Source organism: Apium graveolens, chromosome 8 (genome assembly GCF_009905375.1).
Source record: "Apium graveolens cultivar Ventura chromosome 8, ASM990537v1, whole genome shotgun sequence".
NCBI lineage: Eukaryota > Viridiplantae > Streptophyta > Magnoliopsida > Apiales > Apiaceae > Apium > Apium graveolens.
The window spans coordinates 1,105,012-1,116,302 of record NC_133654.1 but is presented as its reverse complement, the minus strand read 5'-3'; the positions used below and the strand labels follow the sequence as shown (position 1 = coordinate 1,116,302).

General features: G+C 35.2%; 5 protein-coding genes across 5 annotated transcripts; all 5 read left to right on the top strand.

Moving 5' to 3' along the window:
• The first annotated feature begins 734 nt into the window (after positions 1–734).
• On the top strand, positions 735–2,242 carry LOC141678598 (protein LURP-one-related 10-like). The gene is made up of 3 exons (XM_074484939.1): positions 735–1,113; positions 1,257–1,484; positions 1,665–2,242. The coding sequence occupies exons 1-3, from the start codon at positions 907–909 to the stop codon at positions 1,857–1,859; spliced, it is 630 nt and encodes a 209-aa protein (XP_074341040.1). The 5' UTR covers positions 735–906; the 3' UTR covers positions 1,860–2,242.
• A 1,065-nt stretch (positions 2,243–3,307) lies between these two features.
• LOC141679260 (protein LURP-one-related 15-like) lies at positions 3,308–4,636 on the top strand. The gene is made up of 3 exons (XM_074485764.1): positions 3,308–3,660; positions 3,783–4,010; positions 4,154–4,636. The coding sequence occupies exons 1-3, from the start codon at positions 3,439–3,441 to the stop codon at positions 4,310–4,312; spliced, it is 609 nt and encodes a 202-aa protein (XP_074341865.1). The 5' UTR covers positions 3,308–3,438; the 3' UTR covers positions 4,313–4,636.
• A 642-nt stretch (positions 4,637–5,278) lies between these two features.
• On the top strand, positions 5,279–6,570 carry LOC141679259 (protein LURP-one-related 15-like). The gene is made up of 3 exons (XM_074485763.1): positions 5,279–5,745; positions 5,841–6,071; positions 6,171–6,570. The coding sequence occupies exons 1-3, from the start codon at positions 5,509–5,511 to the stop codon at positions 6,345–6,347; spliced, it is 645 nt and encodes a 214-aa protein (XP_074341864.1). The 5' UTR covers positions 5,279–5,508; the 3' UTR covers positions 6,348–6,570.
• Positions 6,571–7,749: 1,179 nt separating this feature from the next.
• On the top strand, positions 7,750–9,134 carry LOC141677889 (protein LURP-one-related 15-like). The gene is made up of 3 exons (XM_074484002.1): positions 7,750–8,025; positions 8,345–8,572; positions 8,697–9,134. The coding sequence occupies exons 1-3, from the start codon at positions 7,834–7,836 to the stop codon at positions 8,865–8,867; spliced, it is 591 nt and encodes a 196-aa protein (XP_074340103.1). The 5' UTR covers positions 7,750–7,833; the 3' UTR covers positions 8,868–9,134.
• Positions 9,135–9,281: 147 nt separating this feature from the next.
• Positions 9,282–11,160, top strand: LOC141677887 (protein LURP-one-related 15-like). Its single transcript, XM_074484001.1, has 5 exons — positions 9,282–9,556; positions 9,945–10,038; positions 10,162–10,401; positions 10,600–10,827; positions 10,901–11,160. Exons 3-5 carry the CDS (start codon positions 10,171–10,173, stop codon positions 11,054–11,056), a joined length of 615 nt encoding a protein of 204 aa, XP_074340102.1. The 5' UTR covers positions 9,282–9,556; positions 9,945–10,038; positions 10,162–10,170; the 3' UTR covers positions 11,057–11,160.
• The last annotated feature ends 131 nt before the right edge of the window (positions 11,161–11,291 follow it).

Here is an 11,291-nt window from a genome sequence, read left to right as displayed (position 1 = left end):
GATGGTTATTCATGGAAATCATGGCATTTCCAGATATATTAACTAACCACGGATGATTATTGTTACTCATGAAATGAGAAGATTTAAAAAGATTTAACACTTATTAAAAATACAGAGTTCTAAGCATTTGTATTTGCAGTAAGGTTCAATAATATAATACCTAATTTTGACATACATGAGTCTTTGTAAGATATGATCCGAGTATTCATTCAATTCTGTAGTTAACCTGGGTGTTGATTACTCCAAGGATGCACCTGCTTTTTCCCTCAACGGCCTCCTGCCTAAACGGTAATTCGCTATGACTTACTCCCTCCAGGATATAATCAAACCTTGCTACTGAAGAATTAAATAAACAACAAGGTTCTGATACCAAAGCGCGGAACACTTCATAAGTATTGTCAAAATAGACAAATATTATTTATTTCTCAAACCCTTACATAATACATAGCTTAAAACCCCGTTGGGTTTACCACTCACAATACACTACAGGTTCTCTCTTAAATTAAGAAAGTGTCTTCGTTGTAAGAATACAAGATAATCTTCCCTAAAACTTAGCTCTCATTTTATAGAGTAAGTAAGAGATTCTATTACAAGACTACTCGTCTTCTAATCATTCATAAAGTAGATGCTATCTGCTTTTCATAAAGAAGATGCCTTCTGCTTTTCATAAAGTAGATTCCATCTCATCGTCAAAAGATACGCAACAGCAACAGATTATGCTTCATTTTCTTTTCATTTTCTCACAAATAGCCTGACTTTGCATGGTCCATGTATTTATCTTATCAAGATAGTTGCAAAGTCAAAAGTGGTTTTATCAGAGAGATCACAATGAAAAACAAAGTTTATATCATTCTCTGTATTTTTAAAGAATTTTACATATAAATCTATCTGAAGTAGAAGGAGAAGATGAGCTACATGGCGCCAGAGGTGGTGGTGGTGGGGAGACAGTTCACGGCTCCATACCAAGTTGATTTAACGATAGTACGCCAGAGTACGGTAACAGATGCTGATGGTAACATCATGTTCAAAGTCAAGGGCAAAGCCTTGAGTCTTCATACTCGCCGTGTCTTGCTTGATGCTGCTGATAATCCCATAGCCTCTTTTCAGAAAAAGGTACGTATTTTCCTTGTTTCTTTTCTTTCGTCTAGTAAACATATTCTTGATGTAGTAGGCTTATATGACAGATACTGATAATTTAAGGACAAATGAGGAAAACAACACATGTTTTTTGCTATAAATCGACACTTTTCTCGCAGATAATGACTATGCATAGTGCCTGGAAAGTTTATAGAGGAGATAGCAATGACTCCAAAGATTTACTTTTCACAGTAAGGAAGTCATCTCTCTTCCAGATGAAGTCTGAACTTGATGTCTTCTTAGCATCTAACACTTCAAAAGATAATTGCGACTTCAAAATCAAAGGCAGCTGGTTTGGAAGATCATGTTCTATTTATGCCGAAAAATCTTCAACTCTCATTGCCCAGGTACCCTCTACTAAATTACTACATGTCTCGAAGATTCTTCACTATGTGTACAACTTTGTTAATTGGCTCACGAGCCCCTTGTTGCTATTGTTGTTAATTAGTTCACGAGCCCCTTCACTATGTTTGGCAATACGCCAAACAAATGAGGCCTAATAAGGTACATTTATTAAATTTGAGCAGATGCACAAGAAGCATAGTTTGAGTAGCATTGTGCTTGGAAAGGACAAATTTGCAGTGACTGTGTACCCGCATGTTGACTATGCCTTCATCGTTGCTCTAGTAGTGATCCTGGAAGAAATCAACCAAGAAGGCAATAAAAATGACGACGGTGACTTTAGCGGTGCTAGTGGCAGTGACTGTGTACCCGCATGTTGACTATGCCTTCATCGTTGCTCTAGTAGTGATCCTGGAAGAAATCAACGAAGAAGGCAATAAAAATGGCGACAGTGACTTTAACGGTGACTTCAGTAGTATGTTTTTCTAGTCATTTAGTGCCTCACATGGCGGCGGTGGTAGCTTACTTTCTATTCACAGGCCTGTTTGGGAATATTCTATTGCAACGTAGTATATTTGTTCCTTCAGAACTTTAGTGTGTCGTTTGAGAGGGAAGACTCTGCAGATATTGTAATCCGGTGAATGTTAAGTGCGTGCATTTGTTGATGTTTACAGTTTAGGTATAGTTTGTGCTTGGGATTGATGTGTGCATACGTTTGTAGATAACTGCAGTTTAAGTCAAGTCAGTTCTTTCTTTAAAACTATACTCTCTTCTTTGTCTGCAAAAAAACATACAGTTTGAACTTTGAAGAATATTTCAATTGAAGTATACTATTACAAATTAAAGCAAACCAAAACACAACTATCAGGTATCAGAAAATAAAACCACACTCGACATTTTTCCCATATATTCATCTCTTGGTCTTTCAAATACTAAATTGGGTAAATGAATAATTTGCATTTCTTTAATTATAACTCGACTCATCGATCCTACTATTCAAAGAGCAATGTTACATACCCAAAAAAATCCTAAAAGCTTTTCCAAAATGACACGTGTCATCCTTTCATTTGTGAAATTCATATTAATATACGAGGGGTCCACCTCATTTACGAGTAAATATCCAATATCACGATGACAACTCATCATTAGGGAACTGTTTCGAGAACGGTTTTTGGGAATCTAGCATTTCTCATATTCAAATAACGACTCCTCAATACAATATCAGGCACCATTCAAGCCACCCCTTGTTACTACAAACAACTAAAACTAAAGAATTTTAAGAATCCACAGAAGGGTTACATCTTGAACAAAAGATCAGAATACTGGTGAACATCTTGGTATTAATTGCATGCCACTCTGCATTGAGTTACTGATATAGAGTGCTCTAGTTTAAGTAATCAAAAACAATCACTAAGATCTCCCTCCCCATTTAGATTCTTTGTATACCTGTTTTTCTGTTTGAAAATTTTGATTCTCGATAAGTACTCGTAGCAGATGCAAATTCTAAGTTGTATAACGGCCACACGCATAAGACTAAACTTGATTCCCTGCAACTGCACATTCACACGTCTAACCTCTTGTTTAATAAAATTTGGCTGACATAAGAAAGTCAAGAGATAAGATTTGTTTGTCTGACATCTACGCAATCGACATTTGAATATGAACTGAGTTCGAGGTATAAATATGCCACTATCCACATCAGTATCATCGGACGAGGACTCTTTGAAAGATACGCAAGAGCAACATAGTATGCTTCCTTCTCTTTTCCTTTTCTCACAAATATCTGACTTTGCATGGCCTATATATGTCTCTTTAAATGAGTTGCAAAGTCATAAGTAGTTTTATCACAGATACCACAAGAAAACACCAATCTCAGATCATTCTTTATTTCTTTGTATTGTTAAAGAATTATACAAATAAATTTATCTGAAGTAGAAGAAGAAGAAGAAGATAAGCTACATGGCGCCAGAGGTGGTGGTGGTGGGGAGACAGTTCACGGCACCATACCAAGTTGATCTAATGATAGTACACAAATTGATGACGATGTCAGGTGGCAACTTTGGAGTAACCGATGCTAATGGCAACATCATGTTCAAAGTCAAGGGTAAAGCCTTGAGCCTTCGTGCTCGTCGTGTTTTGCTTGATGCTGCTGGTAATCCCATTGTCTCGTTCCAGCAAAAGGTACGCATTTTGTTTCTTTCATTTCTATTTCTATCGAGTAACTAGCTCATCTAAAATTTTAAGGTATCAGAGGAAGACTTCAAATGAATCATGTATTATTTTCTCACAATTTTTGCTTTCAGATAATGAGTATGCATAGTACATGGAAAGTTTACAGAGGAGATAGCAATGACTCCAGAGATTTAATTTTCACTGTAAAGAGATCATCTCTCTTCCAAATCAAGACTCAACTATACGTCTTCTTGGCATCTAACACCTCAAAAGATAATCGTGACTTCAAAATCAAAGGCAGCTGGTCTGAAAAATCATGTACCATTTCTGCAGGAAAATCATCAACTGTCATAGCCCAGGTACCCTCCACTCAGCCAAAACACGTCTCAAAAATGCTTCATTACACATAGAACTTTGTTGTTTGGGTTCACTAGGCCCTTGTTGCTAGTTTATCTTTGATTAGCCCTTATCTCGTGAATTGATAATCCTTAAATTTGAGCAGATGCACAAGAAGAATAGTATCAGTAACGATTTGCTTGGAAAGGATAAATTTGCAGTGACGGTGTACCCTCATGTTGATTATGCCTTCATCGTCGCTCTTGTTGTGATCCTGGAAGAGATCAACGGAGAAAACAAAAATAATGTCATGAGTACTGGCTAACATTTTAGGATGTTCTCCTAGTCATATAGTACCGTACCTGGACTTCCCCTTTTCGGCTTGTTTGATTGTGTTTCGTTTTAATGAAAAAGATTGTATCACTAGAATATTTGTGAGCTCAGAACATTAGTGTGTTGGATGAACTCTGCAGGTTGTAATCAGCTGAATGTTGAGTGTACTAGCTGAATATTTGTGAGCTCAGAACATTTGTTTCTTTATTTAAACTATACTTTCTTCTTCTTTTTTAAAAACTTAAGGCCCCGGATTCCAACACAAACGGAGCTTTTTGGAGATCACAGCAAACAATTGAAGGGACTGAATTCCTCTCGTCTTGTTCAAGCTCTGTAAACTCATACTGAATAAGCTCCAACGCATCTTACATTTTATTTTTTTGTCAAAATATCACCGAGTGATCGGCTTTCACATTTTTTTTGCTAATCGATCCGCTCTCACTTGCTAGTTTAAAAAAGAAAAATAATAGACGTACACAGTTGATTTTCAAAATAGTTACAAAATATCAAATGTCCTACTCCCTCTGTCTTTTTCATTTTTTTATATTTTCCTTTTTTGAATGTCTTATTCATTTCTTTACATTTTAAAATATACCAAAAATAGTCAATGGGTCCCCTTATTTTCTCACTTTTTCTTCATTTTTCCACTATTTTTACCCCACTATATCTCTTTTATACATTAAAAATTAACGGATCCCGCCACTTCACCCACTTTTCTTTCTCTTTTTCACCACTTTACACATATTTTTTAATCTCTGTGTCCAATTCTTTAGATAACAAATAAAAAATACGGAGATCTCAGTTGTACGTTTTTTTCCATCTTGCTAATTAAAAGAACTAAAAGGGCAAGTGTAGAGTTTTCTTCTTAATAAAGAACTCAATTATTGGAGTCGTCATGGAGTCCAAATTATGATGAAACAAGAGACTTTTCTTCTCAAAGGAACACTCAACGCAAGTAACAAATTCTGATGGCTAGCTTCTTGATATTAGAAATAAATAAGCAACAAGTTATGGAGAAATGAGAATATTAAATCCCAAACGGATTTTGACCAGAGCTACGACTTTGCATGGCCTATATTTTTAGCTATAAAAGAGTTGCAGAGTCCTATCTGGTTTTATGTGTCAGCACCCCTCATTTTCTTAGTGTTAAAGAATCTAATACTATATCTCAAGTAGAAGAACAGGAAGATGCCGGAGGTGATGGTGGTGGCGAACCGGTACATATCACCGTCCCAAGTTTCTTTTTATTTTGGTTTGACTGGATCACTGTCCCAAGTTACTAATATAGAGCGGAAGACGATGACTGATACAGATACTAATGGTAAGACCACGTTCCAAGTCATCTGTAAATCCTGGAGCCTTCATTCTCGCCGTGTTTTGCGTGATTCTGCTGTTTCGTATCCCATTGTCTCCTTCATGAAAAAGGTACTAAGGTTCCGTCAAACTTTTCTGTAACATCTTAAAATTTTAGATGACGTGTTTACATATCATGATATATATATATTTACATTTTCTTTCAGATACCGAGTATGCATAGTACGAGGAGAGTTTACAGAGGAGATAGCGGGGACCCCAGAGATTTACTGTTCACTGTAACGCTCTCATCTCTCACCCAAAAGGTATCAAAGACTAAACTGGATGTCTTCTTGGCATCTAACACTTCAAAAGTTAATAGCGACTTCAAAGTCATCGAAGCCTCTTCTTCTGATAAATCATGTACCATTTATGCCGGTGCAACTGTCATTGCCCAGGTACCCTCTACTAAACTACTACATGACTTTGTTTGGTTGGTTCATGAGGTCCTTGTTGTCTAACAGTTTTTCAAAACCCGATGTACTAATTTTGAGCAGATGGACGAGAATTGTACAGTGACTGTGTACCCGCATGTTGACTATGCCTTCATCTTTACCCTTCTGGTGATCCTGGAAGATATCAAGGAAGAATACAGAGCAATGAAGCCTAAACGATTTGTATTTGACTTCAATGGACCTGACTTCATGTCAACCATGAATGGTTTCATGAATTAGTAAACCTAATAACAGCTTTATGTCGATGGCAATGTAATTCATTATATTTGGAAGCAATTTCGAGACAGTTGAAGATTCAAACCAGCTGCTGCGTTTGATTTTGTAGTCTTGATTATGTTTTCAAGTGTTAGATGCCAAGAAGACATCGGGTTGAGTTTTTGCTATCTCCTCTGTATACTGTCATAAGCCAATTTAACAATGCCCTTTACATTTACATCAATAATCCCCATCAAATTATTTCATAATGTTATGTTATCCATGTCATATCAATGTTAACCATTTTTTGTAATTTTTTTTATGTCTTGAAAAAAAATATAAAATCTAATAAATGTTAGTATAAATAATGATTACAAAACATAAAGAGATTTTAGTTGAAAATACAACTTAAATAAAAATATTATTTCAACTAAATTATCAATTTGGTCGAACAAATTAAAACAACTTATCCAAGATACTTATACTTTTCTTGTTTCAACGTTCAATGTATGCTTGATATTAAGCATCTATTATAAAAAATATTAATTAAAAATTAGCAAAAAAATTATATTAATTAAACATGTTTGTTATTATTAATATAGATTTAAATTTTAATTAAAATTCTACTGTTTATCATTAATTATTGTTTAAAATAAATAAATAAATCAATAAAAATCAAGTTTTAAAAATGTTTTTTTATCACAAAACTCCACATATTTAAAAAAAGATATAATTTGGAACAAAATTCTGATCATACTATTGAAATTGAAGAGAACTTTGTATAAATTTAAACCATAAAGTTAAAATCTAGTTCAAATTTGGACTAAATTATGAGATTCGTTCTTAAATCGAAATTGCTCTCTCCGTAGCTTTTTATTTGTCATATAATATATGTTCAATATAGTTTAAAATATTATAAAATATATTTTTTTTGATAAATATTATTATTTTATTAAAAAATTTACAACTTACATATATTTTATATATAGAATTTTATAAAATATTATTTTACAAAATATGTTTAGTTTGCTGGATAACATTTAGAATTATAACACATTTTATAAAATATTTTATTTATAAATATTTTATTTACAGAACATACGAGCAGCCGCCGGAGACTCCAAACTCCATCTAACTTTTATAAATAATTATGATGAAACAGGAGACTTTTCTGTTTTCTCCTCAAAGGAACACTCAACGCAAGTACGTGAAAATAAAATCCAACTCATGATATTAGATTAAACAAATTCTTATGGGCTAGGTTCTTGGTATCAGAAATAAATAAGCAACAAGTTATGGAGAATATTAAACCCCAAATGGGTATGGGGCCTCAGTATGCTTCCTTCTCTTTTCCTTTTTTTGACCCAAAGAGAAGAGCTACGACTCTGCATGGCCTATATTTTTAGCTATAAAAGAGTTGCAGAGTCCTATCTGGTTTTATGTATCAGCACCACTCATTTTCTTATTGCTAAAGAATCTTATACTATATCTCAAGTAGAAGAACAGGAAGATGCCGGAGGTGGTGGTGGTGGGGAGACAGTACACGACACCGTCCCAAGTTGGTCTAAAAATGGTGAAGAAGACGATGACCGGTGCTAATGGTAATACCATGTTCCAAGTCATCAGTAAATCCTGGACCCTTCGTTCTCGCCGTTTTTTGGTTGATGCTGTTAATAATCACATTGTCTCGTTCGAGAAGAAGGTATGGAAAGATATGTTAGAATATAATATAAGATTCCGTCAAACTTTCCTCTAACGTCTTAAAATTATAAATGACCCGTGATGTATCATGATAATATTTTTGCTGAGACCTAATATACATATGTCAGTACCATGCAATTTTATATATATTTAATAAAGGAATTGAAAGTTTTTGACCCACGAGTGCAGGGGCCTAGACGTAAGTTTTGCTTTTTGTATTGTGAATGCTCGTTAGTGAAAGAAAATATTGTTAACTAACAGTAATGATGCTCGCCTATAGTTAGGATCACCCGTGATTAATTGGCTATATTTTCTTTCAGTTAACGAGTATGCATAGTACACGGAGAGTTTACAGAGGAGACAGCGAAGACCCAGGAGATTTACTGTTCACTGTAACCAGGACATCTCTCTTTCAAACGAAGATTCAACTGGATGTTTTCTTGGCATCTAACACTTCACAAGTTAATCCCGACTTCAAAGTCAAAGGCGCTCGGTTTGAGCAATCATGTACCATTTATGCTGGAAATTCTGCAACTGTCATTGCCCAGGTACCCTCTACTAAACTACTGCATGTCTCGAAAATGCTTTGTTATATGTACAATTTTGTTGATTGGTTCATGAGGCCCTTGTTGCCTAATAGATTTTAAAACACCATGTATTAATTTTGAGCAGATGGACCACAAGGGTACAGTGACTGTGTACCCGCATGTTGATCGTGCCTTCATCTTTGCCCTTATTGTGATCCTGCAAGAAATCGACGAAGAATGCACACCAACTAATCAACGTAAAGTTGATTTGAATGCACCTGACTTCGGGTCATTCTTGAATGGTTTGATGAATTAGTAAACCTAATAACAGGTTTATGTCGATGGCAATGTAAAAGGCCTAATAAACCAATCAACAAAGTTTTATATTTGGAAGCAATTTCTTTCCCTGAGCTGAGGCAGTTGAAGATTCAAACCAGCTGCGTTTGATTTTGTAGTCTTGATTATCTTTTCAAGTGTTAGATGCCAATTAGACATCCAGTTGAGTCTTTGTTATCTCCTCTGTAAACTTTCCATGTAATGTAAAATTGCGTAAACTAATAAGAAACTTGCATTCTCTTTTTCATTTGTCTTTTACATTCAACTATTCAGAACTCACCAAAATTAACAAGTGAATTTGCATACGTATGCTTATTGAGAATCAGGCTTTTCACAAAAAAAAAACAAAAAAATTTAATACTGATACTCTCAGAGCTGGTAGTATGATTTGGTTAGTGATTATTTTCCAGTTAAACTAAAAACCCTCCATCAGTGCAGAGTGCAGACTGACATGTAAACCGATACTAAAATGTTTGTCAGTACTATGATGTCTTCACAAATCACAAGAAACACTGAAATAATATGGGGCTGGATCATTGGCTTTAAACTGGCTAGCGGAAATGGGAATGAGGCTGCATAACGAAAATGTATTGGAATGTCATTTACATTCAAGTTAACTCCAATGATCCAAAGGGCTCCTCCGCGCTCTGCTTATTAAGGAAGGTGCAGGTAGATTTCAGCCTCTATATGAAGATGCGGTGATTTTTCATACAATAAATTAAAATTTAAGATATGGTGATTTGTTCTGTTAACAAGAGCAACGATGAAGGCATAATCAACATTAGGGTACACTGCAAATTTGTCCTTTCCAAGCACGACGCTGCAAAAACTTTGCTTCTTATGCATCTGCTCATGTTTGAAACTTATCAGATAAGGGTTAATTCGAAGATAAACTATGTTTGAAACTTCAAATGGTCTTTTTGATTGTATAAATTGACTCAGGAAATGAGCCAAGTCATAAAAGATTATAAAAGAATTGACGTAAATAATATATAAGATTCGTCTAACATAAGAAACTCAGTATATAAGATTTGTCTGACATCTGCACAATTGACAGTTGAATATGAATTGAGTTGGAGGTATAAATATGCCACAATCCACATAGGTATCATCGGACGAGGACTCTTTGAAAGATACGCAACAGCAACAGAGTATGCTTCCTTTTCTTTTCCTTTTCTCACAGTTTCCTTTTGTTGAGTTGCAAAGTCAAAAGTTGTTTTATCACCGATACCACAAGAAAAACCAAACTTAGATCATTCTTTGTCTTGTTAAAGAAGAAGAAGATGAGCTACATGGCGCCAGAGGTGGTGGTGGTGGGGAGACAGTTCACGGCACCATACCAAATTGATCTAACGATAGTAAGGAAGATGATGACAATATCAGAAGGCAACTTTGGAGTAACAGATGCTAATGGCAATATCATGTTCAAAGTCAAGGGCAAAGCCTTGAGCTTTCGTGCTCGACGTGTCTTGCTTGACGCTAATGGTAATCCCATAGTTTCTTTCCAGAGAAAGGTAATTTCTTTCTTTCTCTTTTTATAGGAATAATTTCAGGGAGGTTGTAGGATTATGTAACGAATACTCAGATGTTAATGTCGTTGTAAGATGAGGTGGATACTTAACTAATGTCTCAGGCCTCGTTTATTTTGATAGCTATGTAGGTAGATAGAAAATTTGAACTTTGTGTAATAGAAATATTTTTGTTTGCTTCAGATAATGAGTATGCATAGTACATGGAAAGTTTACAGAGGAGATAGCAATGACTCCAGAGATTTAGTTTTCAGTGTACAGAGGTCATCTCTCTTCCAATTCAAGACTCAACTGGATGTCTTCTTGGCATCTAACACTTCAAAAGATAATCGCGACTTCAAAATCAAAGGTAGCTGGTTTGAGAAATCATGTACCATTTATGCCGGAAGATCTTCAACTGTCATAGCTCAGGTACCCTTATCTAAATTTACTAGCTAAATATCTTCAAATTAACCGTTATCTGATAACTTCTAAACATGAGCAGATGCACAGGAAGAGTAGTTTTAGTAGTGTCGTGCTTGGAAAAGACAAATTTGCAGTGACCGTGTACCCTAATGTTGATTATGCCTTCATCGTTGCCCTTGTTGTGATTCTGGAAGAAATCAATGAAGAAGGCAAGAGTGGTGGTGGTGGTGGCTAACATTTTAATTCGTTTTCCTAGTCAAATACTATCATACCTGTACTTCATATACTTAACCTGTTTGATGCTGTTTCTTTTCAGTTTAAAAGAATGTATTCCTTGCATATTTGTTAGCTCAAAAAATTAATGTATCGGTTGAGGGGGATGAAATCTGCAGGTATTATAATCTGCTGAATGTTGAGTATACCAGATTAGTAGTTTGTATGCGATAATTGTGTGCATGCAATTGTAAATG

Coding starts and splice junctions, on each gene's coding strand:
- LOC141678598 (XM_074484939.1), top strand. CDS start 907: ATGAGCTACATGGCGCCAGAGGTGGTGGTGGTGGGGAGACAGTTCACG. Junction 1,114..1,256: donor TAGCCTCTTTTCAGAAAAAG/GTACGTATTTTC, acceptor CTTTTCTCGCAG/ATAATGACTATGCATAGTGC. Junction 1,485..1,664: donor CTTCAACTCTCATTGCCCAG/GTACCCTCTACT, acceptor AAATTTGAGCAG/ATGCACAAGAAGCATAGTTT.
- LOC141679260 (XM_074485764.1), top strand. CDS start 3,439: ATGGCGCCAGAGGTGGTGGTGGTGGGGAGACAGTTCACGGCACCATAC. Junction 3,661..3,782: donor TTGTCTCGTTCCAGCAAAAG/GTACGCATTTTG, acceptor TTTTGCTTTCAG/ATAATGAGTATGCATAGTAC. Junction 4,011..4,153: donor CATCAACTGTCATAGCCCAG/GTACCCTCCACT, acceptor AAATTTGAGCAG/ATGCACAAGAAGAATAGTAT.
- LOC141679259 (XM_074485763.1), top strand. CDS start 5,509: ATGCCGGAGGTGATGGTGGTGGCGAACCGGTACATATCACCGTCCCAA. Junction 5,746..5,840: donor TTGTCTCCTTCATGAAAAAG/GTACTAAGGTTC, acceptor ATTTTCTTTCAG/ATACCGAGTATGCATAGTAC. Junction 6,072..6,170: donor GTGCAACTGTCATTGCCCAG/GTACCCTCTACT, acceptor AATTTTGAGCAG/ATGGACGAGAATTGTACAGT.
- LOC141677889 (XM_074484002.1), top strand. CDS start 7,834: ATGCCGGAGGTGGTGGTGGTGGGGAGACAGTACACGACACCGTCCCAA. Junction 8,026..8,344: donor TTGTCTCGTTCGAGAAGAAG/GTATGGAAAGAT, acceptor ATTTTCTTTCAG/TTAACGAGTATGCATAGTAC. Junction 8,573..8,696: donor CTGCAACTGTCATTGCCCAG/GTACCCTCTACT, acceptor AATTTTGAGCAG/ATGGACCACAAGGGTACAGT.
- LOC141677887 (XM_074484001.1), top strand. CDS start 10,171: ATGAGCTACATGGCGCCAGAGGTGGTGGTGGTGGGGAGACAGTTCACG. Junction 10,402..10,599: donor TAGTTTCTTTCCAGAGAAAG/GTAATTTCTTTC, acceptor TGTTTGCTTCAG/ATAATGAGTATGCATAGTAC. Junction 10,828..10,900: donor CTTCAACTGTCATAGCTCAG/GTACCCTTATCT, acceptor AAACATGAGCAG/ATGCACAGGAAGAGTAGTTT.